This window comes from Ranitomeya imitator, chromosome 2, assembly GCF_032444005.1.
Source record: "Ranitomeya imitator isolate aRanImi1 chromosome 2, aRanImi1.pri, whole genome shotgun sequence".
Taxonomy (NCBI): Eukaryota; Metazoa; Chordata; class Amphibia; order Anura; family Dendrobatidae; genus Ranitomeya; species Ranitomeya imitator.
This window is the reverse complement of record NC_091283.1, coordinates 759,643,199-759,661,786: the sequence shown is the minus strand read 5'-3', so window position 1 is coordinate 759,661,786 and position 18,588 is coordinate 759,643,199. Positions and strand designations below refer to the sequence as shown.

The following is an 18,588-nucleotide window of genomic DNA, read 5'->3' as shown; positions in this document are numbered from 1 at the left end:
TAGCGGCACCCTGTTCCCCCAATGGCTGCCAATCTGGGTCAACAACTGGGTCATCTATCACCTCCTATTCAATGTCATGTGCACCTTCCTCTGTGTCACCGTGTACGGTGCTATAGCGGTCGGGACGGGGCACCATAGTCTCATCAGGGTCAGATTCTGGCTCAGTACACTGCGAGGGCAATGTAGTGATTTGAGTCAATGGAACAGCATAATAATCTAGCTGTGGCTGTGCATCTGTGTACTCCATGTCCGATTCATCTTGTAATGGGCTGTTAACTATTTCCCTTTCTAACCCTGGAACGGTATGTGTAAAGAGCTCCATGGAGTAAACTGTAGTGTCGCCTGCCGCATCCTTCACTTTTGGTTTGGGTGAAGGACACAAGGAAGCGACTTGGTCCTGACTGGGAGCATTCAGCGACGACTCGCTGCTTTTATATTTTGAACTTTCGGAAGAGGAGGCAAAAGAGCTAGAGGCTGAGTCAGCAAGGAAAGCCAAAACTTTTTCCTGCTGCTCCGACTTTAAAAGCTGTTTTCCTACTCCCAGATAGTGGAGCCTTCGAGGCCTTGTGTAGCCAGACGATGAAGCTGGCTCAACACCTCCAGCCTTAGGTGCTATTTTGCTTTTCCCACTACCACCAGATGCTCCACCACCACCACCACCATCAGTACCAGCTGGCAACGACCGCCCACGGCCTCTTCCACCAGACTTCCTCATTTTTTGGGAAAATCTAACCAAAATAACAACCGTTATATGGTACTGTAAAACAAGGTAGAAGGTGTATATAAACTTGTTGTCAATTTAAATCTCACTTTTTTTGGGGGGAGACTGCGGGAAAAAACAGGCCCTGTGTATTACAATACACAATGTAAGTGGCACAACGTGGCTGGCAGATATACGACAAACAGAACTGACATAAAGAAACTTGTTGTCAATTTAAATCTCACTTTTTTTGGGGGGGAGACTGCTGCAAAAAACAGGCCCTGTGTTTTACACTACACAATGTAAGTGACACAACGTGGCTGGCAGATATACGGCAAACAGAAATGACGTATAGAAACTTGTTGTCAATTTAAATCTCACTTTTTTGGGGGGGGAGACTGCTGTAAAAAACAGGCCCTGTGTATTACACTACACAATGTAAGTGGCACAACGTGGCTGGCAGATATACGACCAACAGAACTTACGTATAGAAACTTGTTGTCAATTTAAATCTCATTTTTTGGGGGGGAGACTGTCGCAAAAAACAGGCCCTGTATATTACACTACACAATGTAAGTGGCACAACGTGGCTGGCAGATATACGACCAACAGAACTGACGTATAGAAACTTGTTGTCAATTTAAATCTCACTTTTTTGGGGGGAAAACTGCGGAAAAAAACAGGCCCTGTGTATAACACTACACAATGTAAGTGGCACAACGTGGCTGGCAGATATACGGCAAACAGAAATGACGTATAGAAACTTGTTGTCAATTTAAATCTCACTTTTTTGGGGGGGAGACTGCAGCAAAAAACAGGCCCTGTGTATTACAATACACAATGTAAATCTCACTTTTTTTGGGAGGGAGACTGCAGAAAAAAACAGGCCCTGTGTATAACACTGCACAATGTAAGTGGCACAACGTGGCTGGCAGATATACGACAAACAGAACTGACGTATAGAAGCTTGTTGGCAATTTAAATCTCACTTTTTTGGGGGGAAACTGGGGAAAAAAACAGGCCTGGTGTATTACACTAGACAATTTAAGTGGCACAACGTGGCTGGCAGATATACGACCAACAGAACTGGCGTATAGAAGCTTGTTGTCAATTTAAATCTCACTTTTTTTGGAGGGAGACTGCAGCAAGAAACAGGCCCTGTGTATTACACTACACAATGTAAATGGCACAACGTGGCTGGCAGGTATACGACCAACAGAACTGACGTATAGAAACTTGTTGTCAATTTAAATCTCACTTTTTTGGGGGGGAGACTGAAGCAAAAAACAGGCCCTGGGTATTACACTACACAATGTAAGTGGCACAACATGGCTGGCATATATATCAAAAAATACAAGGGCTGTAGTACAATTTCAATCTCCCTACATGATCAAAGGACAAGTATGGCAGCAATAAAAAGGACTGCTGCACACAAAAGTGTGGACAAAGAAACAAGAGAACTGTGCAGAAAGGAGCAACAGGATTTTTGCTTTTAAAAAAGCAGTTGGTTTGCACAGCGGCATACAAACAGCAATGCAGCTATCAGGGAGCCTTATAGGGCAGCCTAATAAGCTACAGCGCTGATGCACAAGAAAAAAAAACTCCACTGTCCCTGCAAACAAAAGGTGGTGTTGGACAGTGGAAATCGCTACAGCACAAGCAGTTTCGGGGTTAATCTTCCCTCCCTAACTATATCCCTTCTTCTGATGAAGCTGCAGCAACCTCTCCCTATGCTAAGATCGGCAGAAGTAAGATGGCGGTCGGCGTGCACGTCCCTTTATAGCCCCTGTGACGCCACAGAAAGCAAGCCAATCACTGTAATGCCCTTCTCTAAGATGGTGGGGACCGAGACCTATGTCATGACGCTGCCCACACTCTGCGTCCGCCTTCATTGGATGAGAAATGGCGCTGAAAGCGTCATACGAAACGCGACTTTGGCGCGAAGATCGCCGACCTCATGGCTGATCCCACACTAGGATCGGGTAGGGTTTCACGAAACCCGACTTTGCCAAAAGTCGGCGATTTTTTAAATTGTCCGATTCGTTTTCCTCAACCCTACTTAGAAGTAATTGCTGCAGTGTCAGTATTTGAGTCCTCCAGCTCCCCGCTATTCTCTTGGGGGAAGCATCTGATGGTGGCCCAGGGTGTAGAGCTGAGTTATTTTCGGTGCTGTCACATTCGGCACACTTTGCACTAACCTCACAGTCCCTGGTGAAGTGGGAGGTTGAAGAGCAGCATTTATAGCAGATGTGGTTCTCCTTAAGGAATGCCTTCCGTTCTTCCAATGACTTTTCTCTGAAAGCTCTGCACTTAAGTAAGGAATGTGGCTTCTTGTGTAAGGGACTCTGCCTGCTGGGGTCCTTGGATTTGTCTTCTCATTGAGGGGAAATGAACTCTTTGTGAACTGAACCTGTGGAAGAAATGTTAGTTTTGTGGACCTCTACAGTTGTTCTACGAGGTTTACTAACAGAGTTATTGGCACATGACAGCGTGAAATCAAAGCTAGGATCATTTCTAATTTTCAATTCTTCTGAGACAAAATCTACAAACACATTGAATGGAGGAAATGGTACATTTTAAGTCTGTTTATACCTAGAACCATATGTAACCCATTTGTCTTGCAGGTTATATGGGAGTTTTTGAACTATGGGGTTCACACCTCTAGCAGTGTCGAAATATGTCAACCCCTCCGGACTCACATCCCCTGGTATGCCCTCGTTCGCTAGGCTAGGAATGGTGTCTTGTCAGTGGCACAGGAAGTCACTGGGGCTGGAGCGGCGGCTGGTGGTTGGTCATGGTCTGGGCGGGGAGCGGTCACTGGAGCAGGATTGGTCGGTGGGGCAGGGGCGTTTTCTGTACCTGCGTCTGATGTGGTTCCACCGATGTCGATCCGCCCCGCTGACAAGAACTCTGGAGTCTGCTGCTGCTCAGACCACGGTTCTTCCAGTGCAATCTTCCGGCACAGCTCCGACTTCCATTTCTTCACTGCTGTCGGCTCTGCGTCCAGGAGGGGATGGCTTGGCTCCTCCACCTGCGGATCCAAGAAGTCTGGATCCTCCGGCAGCGGCGAGTTCGGGCTCACCTCCGGTCGCCTGAGATGGTCCTGGGTCACTTTGTCGTCGTTCAGGTACCTGCTGGTCGCCATCTCTGCTCCTGGACCTTCGGCAGCACACGCACGCTGTTCCTCCATTTTCTGGGGGAGGAGCTCCTTGACTGCTGGGCACGTCGTCATCTCGTAGCAGTAGTCAGAGGGGGCGGTCGTCACTTTTGGCGCCGCTTTGGTAGTCTCCTCCCATGTTGGCCCGCCCTTCTTCTTCTCCTGCGCTCCCCATGGCGCTGTAATGGTGGCAGTTTTGGTGGGAATTTTGGCGGCAAATGGCAATACACAGTTCTTTAGTACAAACAGTTCAAATACGGTTCTGGCACAGTTCTTAGGAGCACATGACCTGATTTTTCAAGCTTAAGTAGATCCTGTTCGTGACTCCAAAAGATTTGGAGCGCCCCCGTAGGGCTAGGGGTACTCGGAGCCGGGCCCTTCGGTTCCCAAAGGGGGATGTCACGGTGGCTGACCAGGTCCGTGGCCCTCGGGAGGTCCGTTGATAAAAGAAGGGAAAGGTCTTTAAAGGGATAATGTTCGTGACGCCACCTGTGGTATTCGGTCAGGGTGACTGACGATGCTTAGGGGTCTGCTGGGGTGATGTTATGGCAGCTAGATGGTATACCATCCCACAGGTGAATTATGTCCCCAGGGCTTCCCAGTGTATAGATGGTGGATGGTGGATGGTGCAAGACGCAGTGAAGAACAAGAACACAAGGGTGCAGTCTCTTTACCTTTACTGAAGGCTTTAGTGTCCACAGTCCAGAGCACCAGATCACAGGGCAGGCAGAGTCCGGCCGGTCTGAAGGCAAATCCAAAGTCCCCTTACCAGGTGGAAATCAGTAGACTTCCTCTAGCGCCTGAGTGTTGTAGTACCTCCCTGCTGTGCATCTCGGTAAGGTCCTCACAACTGTTGTGGATGTTCTAGATGTTATGTCTCTTTCTCTCTCTGTCCCCCTGATGGATAGGATGGGACAAACCCGTATGACTGGTGGCCTGAGGCTTTTTACAGGGACTCTATCACGCCCGGCCCTCACAGTTGCCACCGTGCCTCCTGGGTATAAGGTCTGGCAACTAATATGGAACTAGCTGTCCTGCCGGTCTCTGGAGCCAGGCTTGGAGACGATGACTCCCTCGGTGTTCCGGCTACCGGGTTCTGCGCCTCAGAGGGAGGCAGTCTGTTGCAGGGCAGGGCAGAACTCCCTCTGGTTTCCTCTCCTTTTGCTATGACCTCGTTTCTCACTCTCAGCAACGCAAATCCCTTCAATGTCTCTTTCTTACAATGCTGCCACACGTGAGTAGGCACAGCTCCGTAACCTTCTGGCTAGGCCTCTGACAGGATCCCACCCCTGTCAGGGACCTCTCTGTCTGCAGCTGGTTGATGTTCCTCCTTTCCCCTGTCTGCCTGACAGGTGCTGCCTGGGTGAAGCCCAGTCAGCTTCTCACTAACTTCCTATCCAGACCACCAGTTTTACCTAATTGTGAGGAGTGCCCTAATAGATAGGAGCATGGCTCCCCCTGGCAGCCTGGAGTGTGAAGTGTGTTGTGTGGTTTGTGATACCTGGTAAAGAGATCTCCTTTATTGCCATCAGACGTAACATCACTCCCCCTGGTGGAAGAATGACATTACTGCAACGACCAGGACCTTGGGGCGCTGCACAGCCATAGCCTTATTGTCTCCCCCCAGTTTTTAACAATACTGTCCATCCTTGATAACAAAGCAGTTTTATAGACATGACTAACTACTTAAAAATGACTTCTTAAAAGAAATAGACTTGTGTTACTGCTCATGTAGAAACTTTCCTTGAACTGTATCCTGCAGGATGTGCAACTCAAATATTAATCTCATCACTCCATAGCAAGATTATCTGGTGACTGATAACAGAAGCATAACATTTGTAGTTCTAATCCTGCCCGCCATTTGCTGCCATTCTAGCCATCATTTTATGTTGCTAATTGTACATTTTTCTTTTTAAAGGATTAGAATAATTAAAGTAAGAATTTATATTGTGCATTAGTTAAATGAAGCAAACATATGGCCATATTTACTATCATTACTATTATTTTTACTTAGGTTTTTTTTTTCAGAAACAGCTGAAAATAAAAATTTCCCAGGAGTCCTATTATGTAAAGGCCACAGTATAAATTATGTGGTTATGAGAAGAGCACAGTTCCGGACCCAACATTACAGTCTAAGATGGTAGGTTTCTTCTTCATCAGCAATAGATATCATTAATAGAATGTAATATATCGCTATGGATGTGCTTCACAATTTATGCAAGTTAAAATTTCCAATGCATCTCTCTGTAATTCCTGATAAATTGCATTTCCTTGTATTGTAATTCTTTCTGCAATTGTAAGGAATATTGTTCCACAATCTTCTGTACATTTCTTTGGCCCCTTGTACTATATTTTTCACGATCCAAAGAGCCATCATTTTTTTAATAAAGTAGCTTATTTTTTGCAGGATGGAGATTGTGTTATTTTAATAACCCCATTTGAGTCACATTGAAATTGTTTATTAAACTCTTATTACCTTTTTGGGGAGAATTGGGATAGATTCTGCCAAAGCATAAATACCATATTACCTTTTACCAAATATATAAAATATAGTTATTTTTCATGTTTTACTACTCTTTCAAATTTCATCTAAAAAATGTGTTTTTTTTTTATATGTGTCGCCTTATTCCAAGAGCCATGCGCTTTATTTTTTTAATTTATGCAACGGTATTTGTTAGGACAATTTTGTAGCATATATAAACTATTGATTACCGTAAATTAAATAATTTTAGGGTATGTGCACACGTCAGGATTTCTTGCAGAAAATTCCTGAAGAAAACCGGACATTTTCTGCAAGAAATCCACATGCGTTTTTTTCACGTTTTTTCCGCGTTTTTTGTGCATTTTTTTCGCGTTTTTTTCCTGAGCTTCACAATGCATTATATAGGGGGAAAAATGCTAAAAATCAGCAAAATTAATAAACATGATGCGTTTTTTACCGCAATGCATTTTTTTAGCGGAAAAAAATGCATCATGTGCACAAAAATTGCGGAATGCATTCTAATTGATGGGATGCATATGTATGCATTTTTTATGCGTTTTTATCATGCTTTTGTAGCGAAAAAATGCAACGTGTGCACACAGCCTTAGGGTAGATTAGAAAAATAAAACAATTAGCTATTTTCTTTTCATGTCACCCTAAGTTTTGGGCAGAGTTAGGATGACCAGGAGAGCTCCCTCCCTCTGTCTGACCACCTAGAAGCACTGGTTACTATGCATCCCAGCATCCAAGTGGTTAAACAGCTAAGATTGAAATAATCTTGTATATCACAGTTGAAACCAGCAAATGTCTTGAATACAGCTCTTCTGTAATGCACAGAAAAAGACACCCATTTGCAGGAAGAGTTTAAAGTGAATCTCGCAGATCCGATAATGCTATTAACCTGCAAATATAGGTCTAATCTTCTAGTTAATTGCATTATGAAAATTTTTTTCTCTGAGGAGCTACTGGCTTTCAGTCATGCAGGCGTACGTGGAGCAATTACAGTCACCATTCATAGCACTTGAGCGTTGGCTGTCACCAGTACATTATGCCCAGCTCATGCTTCTAGAGACATGCACTCATAAGTTAGGCGGGCCCTCCTCACTACAAAAATGTACATGTGGGTGCTAAATGTGGTTTAGGCACACTGGGGCTCAGAAGGGAGGAGGGCATTTGGATTTGGGAGCGGCGAATTTGCTGAATTTCTTTTGGAGGACGATGAGCCATTTAGCTTTACCAGAGCCTTTGTAGTACCAGTAACGAGGAAGCCCCCTATATTTCCATTAACTGATGACAGACCTGAGTGGAGACTTGCTTTTCTTGTGGACAGAGTTGAATCTTTTATTGGGAACATTTTACATAAGGTTTGGGATCACATTTATCCGGCACTCTACGCTAACTACTTACTTTGGGGTTTCCATCTAAATCTGCAAGTGACGTGACTGATGAAACTCCTGAGGGATCCATTCACTATAATGAGGCAGCAGAGTTACTCTGGACTCCGTCTGGCCTCTGTTCAGCATTGTCCTTTTCAGAAATGCAAAAAACTGGCTGAAGGCACTTTTATGCAGTCCTAAAAAAACAGACACCGCCAGCTCACAGGTCAGACTGCCTCCACAGTGCCTCAATCTGCCTCAGTATAGGTAATCTTCCGCCGGGGGTTCTGTCTGAATCACATATTTCAGAGATTTACACGAAAACCCCTGTGTAAGCGCTCAGTGTAGAGCGCAGGATAAATGTGCGCTGAGCCTTACTGCAACCTTTGGGAGGCAGAATGAAAAAATCAACAGCAGGTGAAGATTTGTTTTTATTTATTTTTTATGCTGTTCATTGTGCGGTATAAGTGATTAAGTGACTTTATTCTTCAGGTTGGTGCGATTACAGCGATATCAGATTTATATGGGGTTTTTATGTTTGGCTGCTGTCACACAGTAAAAGATGCTTTTTTATTGTGAAAACTAGTTTTTGCATCTCCATATTTTGAGAGCTATAATATTTTAATATTTCGACAGACAGTCATGTGAAGGCTTGTTTTTTGCGGGACGAGCTAACGTTTTTATTGTTACCATTTTAGGGCACATGACATTTTTTGATCGCTTTCTATTCTGATTTTTGGGAACCAGAATGAACATAAAACAGCAATTCAGTAATTGCTTTTTGTTTTGTTTTATTTATAATGTTCCACGTGTGGTAAAATTTGTAAGGCAGCTTTATTCTTTGGGTCAGTACAATTACAGCCATACCTCATTTATATAGTTTTTTATGTTTTGGCACTTTTACACAATAAATACTATTTTATAGAAAAAATTATTATTTTGCATCGCTTTATTCTGAGAGCTAACACTTTTTTATTTTTCTTCTAATGGAGCTGTATCGTGGCTTGTTTTTTGTGGGACAAGATAACGCTTTCAGCGGTACTATTTTTAATTACATCCATATTTTCGATCGCTTTTTATTGCACTTTTTGTTCGGCGGTATGATGATAAAGCATTGTTTTTTGCCTCGTTTTTTATTTATTTTTTATGGTGTTCACTGAAGGGGTTAACTAATTGGACAGTTTTATAGAGTGGGTCATTACGGATGCGGTGATACCAAATATGTGTACTTTTATTGTTTTTTATTTTTTAATATACATAAAAAATGTTTTTATTGGAAAAATATTTTTTTTCTTTATCTTTTCTTTATTTTCCTTTATTTAGAGATATTTAAAAAATATATATTTTTACACATTGTACTTTTAAAAAAAAAGCTTTTTACATTGTCCCAGTATGGGACATCACTATATAATGTCATATCGCTGATCTAACACTTTGCACGATCTGATAGGCAGGTAAGGAGGCATGTCGGCACCTGCTCTTAGCAGGTGCTCACAAGCCACCTTCCCTGCAAGACCTGGAAGGACCCTGCAGCCATATTCATGCCAGGGGTCTCCATGGAGACCATCAGGACATCGCGATGCGATTGCGATGTCCTGATAGAAGCGCGCAGGGAGCCCCTTCCCTGTGCGATGCTTCTTTATGCCGCTGTCCCTACTGACAGCAGCATCAGAGGGGTTAAATGCCTGCGATAAGTGCTAGCACCGAGTGTGGGCATTGCTGTGGGGTGTCAGCTGTCACATACAGCTGACATCCACACCCGATCACCGTGGCACTCAGCGTGAGGCCGCGTGATTGGAGTGCCATACATATACTTCTCTTTGTGGGAACCTACCTCCCGCAGAGCAGTATATGTACAGTGCATGTCAGGAAGGGGTTAAAAAATAATATAAATTCAGTATCACCATAGTGGTATTGACCGGAAAAGTTAAGTTATCAATGATTTCCTATTTTTCTGGTAAAGTGAATGGTTTTCTTCAAATAGTCTCTCATACACCTTTGTTGATGGGGAGGGAGTTATGGCTCTTGGAAGAAGGAAAAATCCTAAACCCAAAAGCAAAATTGTCCCAGTAAGAAAGGGGTTCAAATATTCTTAAGCAGTGCCACCACATAGCTTTAATCTGTTATATATTAAATAAGATCATTTTAAAAAGTAATAGTGAGCCAATAGTGTGATTGGGAGCTCAAAATCCCCTGAAGAAACATAGAACCAATTCATCCTTATTTATTAGCCACCTTTCTTTTTTTGTCTTCTGATATTCACTGACATTTTTGAGTCGATTTTTTCAAAATGGTGCATGTGGTTCATGAATTTTGTGCAAAATTAATAATGGTCTTTATTTTTGTCCTATAATTTTTTTGCACGTTTAGAGTAAAAAGTCTCATATTCTGCTAAAATGTTGAAATATTTGAAAGAAAAAGAAGCCCAAGGGTACGTAAAATAACTCCAAGATGTGACTGGAGTACATTTGGCGAAAAAAATTTAGACTTTTTAATAACTCAAAATTAATTAATTAGGTAAAAGATCTGGAAAACAAAAAAACATGCCCACATGAACATAAAAGACTTAGAAGTGAACACTTATAAAACAGTCTTCAACAAAGGTGCTAACCAAAAAAAGCATTTGGAACATATAAAAAAGGGTAAAAGCACCAAAAAAACAGACCAAAAAAGGCACAAAGGCAGTGAGTGATTGGGCCCATAGATTTTACAGATTACAGCCACAACTAAAGGGTGATATGGAGCACATGTACAGTCACAAGTACTGTATTTTGCGGATTATAAGATGCACCCCAAATTTTGAGGAGAAAAAAACCTTTTTAATAAAATGGTGGTGCTTCTTATAATCCGTGCGTCTTATTGCTTACCGGCGGTGGTGGCTGTGGTGAAGCGGGGTCCCATGGTCGCTGATGGAGGAGGCAAGAGTGGAACGTTGCTGCAGGCCCAGGCTTGGATGAGGGGGTGTTCCAATGTGCGCTGTTGTGGGTGTTCAGTAGTGTGGGGGCTCTACCGACATTTTGTGAAAGCCCAGAGCCCCCGCACTTACATGGTTTGCTATGTGGTGGGCTCCTGTAAAATGGCTGCCAGGAGAGTCGGTCTCGGCACCAAGATCTCGGGAAATGAGATCTCAGTGCGTCTTATAATCCGAAAAATATGGTACTATATACTGTATATATATTGTTCATCAGTGAGATTATTGCCCACAGTAGGAAAAATACTAGCATGCACCAGACAGGGAGCACACAGTGCATGCGCAATATTTCAATTTCAATTGGCATGCAGTTTCTGACCTTGAAGAGTGCCATATGAAATGTATTCTAAAAGGATAGGCATGATGGAGGCAAGGGAAGTGGAGATTGGAATAGCAGAGGGACAGTAATGGGAGGAAAGTGCACACTGTAATAAATATGGAATTGTCTTCTGAAGTAATCTGGGGTAAAGATCACAACACTGGTAGTGGACAGATATCTGATCCTACATTAAAAAACAGTAACGAGTGTATACCATTTCTATGTATCTTTCAGAAGTGTCTTGTGGTTCTACTACTCTATGCTGGAGTCTTCATCACTCTGAGTGATGCAAGCTGCTATTTTGCACTACCTAAAGCGGGTGTTGAAGGTGAGATGCTCAAGGTTAAGTAAATATTTCACCAACAGTCCATAATGTGATTTTTGGTAATGTACAAACATCAAAATTGGTTTCTCTACAATATGTTTATAGACATTTTTCCAATATTCATGAACTTTCAAGAATAGATCATTAAGACGGCTCTAGTATAAAATGAAAAAAAAAAGCATCCAATAAAAAGACATTTTAGAACTTGTATGTCTGTTACCATATGATATAAAACATTGGACAGCACATATTGTATGGTGTCCATATATCGCACCTGTATTATGCCTGAAAACAGAGAATCAGGTAGCCAAGACAGTTTACTGCATGTTATGTGGGAGGATGTTAAACGCCTGGATATGAATGAACCTTGTTACAACCTGTATTACTATCACTGTACTGTATAGTGGGAGATAGATAGATAGATAGATAGATAGATAGATAGATAGATAGATAGATAGATAGATAGATAGATAGATAGATAGATAGATAGATAGATAGAATGAAGAAAAAGGTATCACTCCAAAATCTAAAAAGGATTACTGTGATTTATTGACACCAAGTCATAATGGCGACATTTCATTCTGAAGCAATGATAGTGTACACAAAGCAATCATTTACGACAATATCATGTGACACTGATCAATAATCCGATATGACAATAAAGCATATTTACAATGCAAGATATCATATACATAAAGTGATGGTATGTGACATTGGGACATAATCTATGCAAGAAAGTGCCTAATATCTAACATTTATATACATTATAGAGAGTGTAGTATAAGTGTAGTAATTGATGATCAGGTACAAGTAAACAAAAAACAATACAAAGTTATAGCTTACCATTCCGTTGATCCGACCAATCATAGAGAGAAATAGCCAAAGTCAGGGCATACAGATCTCTACTGTGCATGTCACATCTACCGTTCCGCTATCCGCTGGGCACCTACTATGCAACTAAATTGGTGCGCGCCTTAGTAGAAATGGGGGCCTGTATACAGTAAAGGAGACCATGTGTGTGTACTAGCCACTTGGGAAATAGCATGATATAATAAGCACGGACACACATAACCTCCAACATCCTGAAGATAGGTACATGTCGTAAAAAATCCTGAACATGTAGTGTGTAGGCGTCCCAGTGCCTTTGTCCGTGCATATAATAATAGATTTTAAAAATGCTGTAAGTTAAATTGCCAGTATACTTTTTTCATTTATTAAGAATTACTTCTTTTTTACTGAACAACACACAATGATGGTGTGCTGAACACTTGTGGGCATAGGAAAATATGGATGAAAGGTGACCCTAATTTTTATACTGGAGCTCTATCAGCCATGACTGTATACAATCTATGCGTGAAATAGGAGACTAGAAAATGACAAGATCCTGTGTCCATAGCATCTTTTCAGAAGTGTAAGCATCTCAGTTCAAAGCACCACTCCAATATCCACTCCAGCACCATTCCAGTGCTGAAAAACAAAGAAAGCTGACGTGATGCATTAAAGAAGGCTCATAAAAAATGTAATTTCATAACCCCCCCCCCTAATTATGTATATAAATGTGTGGAACTATATTAAAATACTTATCAATCGTCGCCTTTCCTGATCTCCTTTGCTGCTCCAGTGTAAGGAGATGGCCAAGTGAGAAGATTCGCACTGTTAATGCCTAGTCAACTGTGCAAGAGAGAACTGACATCTGCTGATCAAAGATAATAGGAAAAGAGGAAGCAGGAACTGAAGAGTGAAGCGCATGTTCCCTGAGGGAAGAAATTGGAGGAGACATCGGGTCAGGTGATAGCTGTGGTGCAGTTAAAAATGATAAAAGGCCCAGGAGGTCAGGAGTCAGGCCCAGGACCTGTGGCAGGATGAACGAGCAGTGCAGCAGAGTTGGTTTTCAGCCATCATTACGAGTGAGGAACCGAGTCACCAGACCTGATTGAAGCCAAGTGACCAGAACCGGAGACGAGAGACCAGAACCGGAGACGAGAGACCAGAACTGGGAGATAGGAGAGGATCAGGTCACCAGCTGGGAAAGGGTCCATGACAAATTTACAGCAATTGTTTTACAGGTTGCTTGACTTGAGTACATTTTCATATTACCCGTATTTATTGGTCAATAATGAGAAATATGAAAAAATATTTTTTTTTCTTAGCAATGGAAAATCAGGCATTACAAAATATTTAACTTTCTATTATTATTATTATTATTATTATATGGGGAAAAATGTGTAACACATTATCATTAAGCAAGAGTGTTGCACGCACCTCTCACCAATATTTCATATGGGTCTTACTGTATGCATAATGCAAAACAATGCTCTTTCATAAAACTCATTGCTTCTTTTTTTTTCTATAATGCCAGAAGTGATTTATTTTTCTCATGCCATTTTTACAGTCTTATTATGCTTCATATTCTAGGTTGTGTTCATGATGGCAAATTATATGAAAGAGGTGCGAACTGGAGGGATGACGATTGTTCAGACTGTTTTTGTAGTAAAACTGGAGAGAAGAGTTGTTGTAAAAAGTAAGTTGTTTATACATAATGTTAGAAATAACCAACAATTACTTAAGCAGCTCTCTGAAAACGTTTTTTTGCCTTCATAGTGTAGTATAGGCTGAATGGTGGGCAACTGGGAGTTATGAGCTGTACACAGGGCCTTACACAGTGGAATATTTATTTATTTTACTTACATATATAGCGTCATCATATTCCCCAGCGCTTTACATATATAATCATCACTGTCCCCATTGGGGCTCACAATAAAAATTCCGTTTTACAATTTATTCTGGAGTGTGGGAGGGTAAACTCCTTGCAGATGTTGTCCTTGGTGGGAGATTTGAACCCAGGACCCCAGCACTGCATAGCTACAGTGCTAACCACTGAGCCACCATGCTGCCCTACCTATTGTTAGAACTACGGTTTTGCATTATTCATGTCTGTAAATATTTGTGGAATTAATGGCACTATATAATTGAGTAAAATAAAGAAATAAAATAAATAAATTATTCAACAATAGAGATGAGTGAATCTGTTAGTCAAATTGAATTAAGGTAAATTCACCACAAATCTAACAAAAATTGGAATTCTGCAGAAATAGAATTTCTTGCAAATGACCTAGTGATCTATAGCTCCTGTGCATCTTCTTCCATGAGCTTCATGCCGACATTGTGCCTTGATAACGTCTGAGGCCTACTTGGTGCCAAAAGCCCGGTACTCAGTCAAGATTGTGGAAGAAGATGTGTGCAGAGCATCAGACGGTAGGCTGTGTAACAGGTAAATAGCAAGGTGCGTATTTACTTATTTTTTCCACCCCATGTTTATTATTCCCTAGGGTCTGGAGAGACCCCAGAATAATAAAGAAAATTCAAATGATCTCAAATCTCGAGTCATTTGCTGTAATGAGAATATATGAACCCTTTTAATGTATTTATTAGGGGAAAGCAGTCTACAATTATTTTATTCCAGCATGCGGAATCTTTGCCTACTCACAATCCTCCTCTGTGTCATAAGATCTGTTTAAGAAACAGTAAACACTAAACTGGGAGGAGGGGTATGCAGCTGCAGTATTTCTTTTTCCATTTTCAGAGAAATATCAAAAGGGCAAGACAGAGCAGCAGGGGCCATCTTATTACAGAGAGCATTCCTGACAATAACAAGAAAAGATAGCCTATTCAGCATAAAGTTAAAAAAAATGCAAACTTATTAACCCCTTTCCGACATCGAATGTCCATTTACGCCAATGTCGGACTCCCTCCCTTTGATGTGGGCTCTGACAGCGACATTTAACAAGCGCTTCCGCCAATCGTGCCAGAAATCCGCACACAGGTGACACACATTACGTGATCGCGGGTCACTGGTGTGTTGGCATCACAATCGGAGGTCTCCAGGAGACTCATAGCAAGTGAGTCATTCTGCTATATAGAGGCGATCTGTTTATCGCCTCTATGTAGCAGAGCCGATGGGGCTATGGCAGCTTCTAGAGACTATTGAGGCATGCCAAAAGTTAAAAAAAATGTTTTTAGAAATATTAAAAATTTAAAAAATGTAAAAGTCCAAATCACCCCCCTTTCGCCCGATTTGAAATAAAATAAAATAAAAAAAGAAACATAAACATATTTGGTATCGCCGCGTTCAGAATTGCCCGATCTAGCAATAAAAAAAGATTAACCTGATCGCTAAATGGCGTAGCGGGAAAAAAGTCAAAACACCAGAATAACGTTTTTTTGGTCGCCGCGTCATTGCATTACAATACAATAACATGCGATCAAAAGTTCGTATCTGCACCAAAATGGTATCATTAAAAATATCAGCTCGGCACACAAAAGAAAGCCCTCACCTGACCCGAGATCTCAAAAAATGGAGATGCTACAGGTCTTGAAAAATGGTGCAATCTTTTTTTTTTTTTTTTAACAAAGTTTGGAATTTTTTTTCACCACTTAGATAAAAAAAAAGAACCTAGACGTGTTTGGTGTCTATGAACTCGTAATGACCTGGAGAATCATACTGGCAGCGCACTTTTAGCATTTAGTGAACGTAGTAAAAAAGCCAACCAAAAAACAAGTGTGGGATTGCCCTTTTTTCGCAATTTCACCGCACTTGGAATTTTTTTCCTGTTTTCTAGTACACGGCATGGTAAAAGCAATATTGACAGAAAAATAAAAAAAAGTTATCGCTCTGGGAAGAAGCGAAGCAAAAAACAAAAACGCAAAACCGAAAAAAGCTCCAAGGGTTAAGCGGTTAAAGAAGTACTCCCATCAAAGTTTTATCCCCTTAATATGTTGCCGTCATCATATTATTTAGCACAGAGTACTTACTCATTTTACCCTTGTATCCAGCTAATTCTTCTCTTTTCTATTAATAATCTTAATAATCTTTATTTTTATATAGCGCTAACATATTCCGCAGCACTTTACAGTTTGCACACATTATCATCACTGTCCCTGATGGGGCTCATAATCTAAATTCCCTATCAGTATGGCTTTGGAATGTGGGAGGAAACCGGAGAACCCGGAGGAAACCCACGCAAACACGGAGAGAACATACAAACTCTTTGCAGATGTTGTCCTGGGTGGGATTAGAACCCAGAACCCCAGCGCTGCAAGGCTGCAGTGCTAACCACCATAGACCACCATTAGGTCTATGACATCACATGATTAAAAACTAGCGAATCCTTCTAAGCTTTATGTAGCAACAGAAGGTCAATTTTCCCTGCACAAGTCATGAGTCACTGCAAAAGTCTATGGCAGGGGAGATAAATAGCGCAGCTGGGTCAAGTGTTAAAGAGGGGAATGAATTATGCATGGAAAAGAGACTTCCCGCTTCTACATACAGCAGAGAAAAGAAAACTATTAGCTGGTTAGAAATGCAAAATGAGCAATTGTAAGTACACAGCACTATGTACCGTAATATAATGACTGTAATATATTAAGTGAATAACAACTTTGATGAGAGTGCTTCTTTAACCTCTACCCGACCTCCACCGTACTATTACCGCGGAGGTCGGGTCCCCTGCTTTGATGTGGGCTCCGGCGCTGAGCCCACCTCAAAGCTGGGACATGTCAGCTGTTTTGGCGCCTGTGATCGGCGCTCATTGCAAGCCTGCAATTCAGCTACATAGCAGCGATCTGATGATCGCTGCTATGTAGCAGAGCCGATCCGGTTGTGCCAGCCTCCTCCCATGGAGGCTATTGAAGCATGGCAAAAGTTAAAAAAAAAGTTTTGCCCCATTCAAAATAAAACAATAAAAAAATCAAACCTACCCATATTTGGTATCTCTGCATTCAGAATCGCACGATCTATCAATAAAAAAAGATTAACCTTATCGCTAAATGACATAGCGAGAAAAAAATTAGAAACGCCAGAATTACGTTTTTTTGGTCGCCGCGACATTGCATTAAAATGTAATAACAGGCGATCAAAAGAACATATCTGCACCAAAATGGTATCATTAAAAATGCCAGCTCTGCATGCAAAAAATAAGCCCTCACCTGACCCTAGATCACAAAAAGTGGAGACGCTACGCGTATTGGAAAATTGCGTTTTTTTTTTTTTTTTTTCAGCAAAGTTTGGAATTTTCTTTTACCACTTAGATAAAACTTAACCTAGACATGTTTGGTGTCTATGAATTCGTAATGACCTGGAGAATCAACATGGCAGGTCAGTTTTTGCATTTAGTGAACCTAGCAAAAAAGCCAAACAAAAAATAAGTGTGGGATTGCACTTTTTTTGCAATTTCACCGCACTTGGAATTTTTTTCCTATTTTCTAGTACACGACATGCTAAAACCAATGATGTCGTTTAAAAGTGCAACTAGTCCCACAAAAAACAAGGCCTCACATGGCCATATTGACGGAAAAATAAAAAAGTTATGGCTCTGGGAAGGAGGGGAGCGAAAAACGAGATCGCAAAAGCGGAAAAGGGCAAGGTCGTGAAGGGGTTAAAACACACAGTGAAGGAAAAAAATAACCAAAAATTTGGCTCCTGTACACATCTAATACATCCCTTGCAAATAAGAGATTCTTATCTCTTTAAAACATATGTTGAACCTTCACATTTCCTGATAAAGAGCTGTTCTTTTGTGTATATTGAAGTCATAATGTGAGCTTTCAAACTAATATATTTCTTTATATTTCCATAGTTTTCACAAGCCCACTAAGTATGACCACGAGAAATGTACTTTAAATTTTAATAAGGAAACCTGTAATTATGAGGTCATTTCTAAAGAAGATCCTGAGAAGCAATGCATGGCTTTTGAATCAGTGGGCTGAATATCCGGCTTACAAGATGAAGACATGTTTAATACATGAATAGGCATCAGTCTACAATGTGTTTAAAGCATCTCTCTGCCAAACAAATAAAAGAATACATTCTCAGCTCTCAGTCTACATAGAGTACTCTACTTGTTATTTTCTGCAGCTTGTTATGTTCTTATATAATAATGGCGGGCTATTCTGCTGCATTCCTAACCCTGCAGGCAACAATCACGCTATGTGTATAGTGTCATGCAGTCTTACAATAAGGCTAAGTGCACACGTCCGGAATTGCTGCGGAAATTTCCGCAACTGTGCCGCGGGTAAAACGCATGCAGAATTGGCATGCGTATTCCCGCTAAACACTAGCGTTTTACAAGCCTAATTAGCTTGCAGAATGCTAGCGTTTTACAAGTGATCTGCAGCATTGCTTGGAAAACTGATTGACAGGTTGGTCACACTTGTCAAACATAGTGTTTGACAAGTGTGACCAACTTTTTACTATTGATGC

The 18,588-nt window shown here is 41.3% G+C and overlaps 1 protein-coding gene across 1 annotated transcript; it reads left to right on the top strand.

Annotated features, from left to right (window-relative positions):
• Window positions 1-2,654: 2,654 nt before the first annotated feature.
• LOC138667756 (beta-microseminoprotein-like) lies at window positions 2,655-18,204 on the top strand. The gene is made up of 4 exons (XM_069755852.1): window positions 2,655-5,997; window positions 11,240-11,333; window positions 13,746-13,851; window positions 17,966-18,204. Exons 1-4 carry the CDS (start codon window positions 5,995-5,997, stop codon window positions 18,093-18,095), a joined length of 333 nt encoding a protein of 110 aa, XP_069611953.1. The 5' UTR covers window positions 2,655-5,994; the 3' UTR covers window positions 18,096-18,204.
• Window positions 18,205-18,588: the final 384 nt, after the last annotated feature.

Bases quoted from the DNA above. Each gene is read 5' to 3' on its own strand.
- LOC138667756 (XM_069755852.1), top strand. The intron at 11,334-13,745 runs GTGAGATGCTCA...TTCATATTCTAG, and splicing joins ACCTAAAGCGGGTGTTGAAG to GTTGTGTTCATGATGGCAAA. The intron at 13,852-17,965 runs GTAAGTTGTTTA...ATATTTCCATAG, and splicing joins GAGAAGAGTTGTTGTAAAAA to TTTTCACAAGCCCACTAAGT.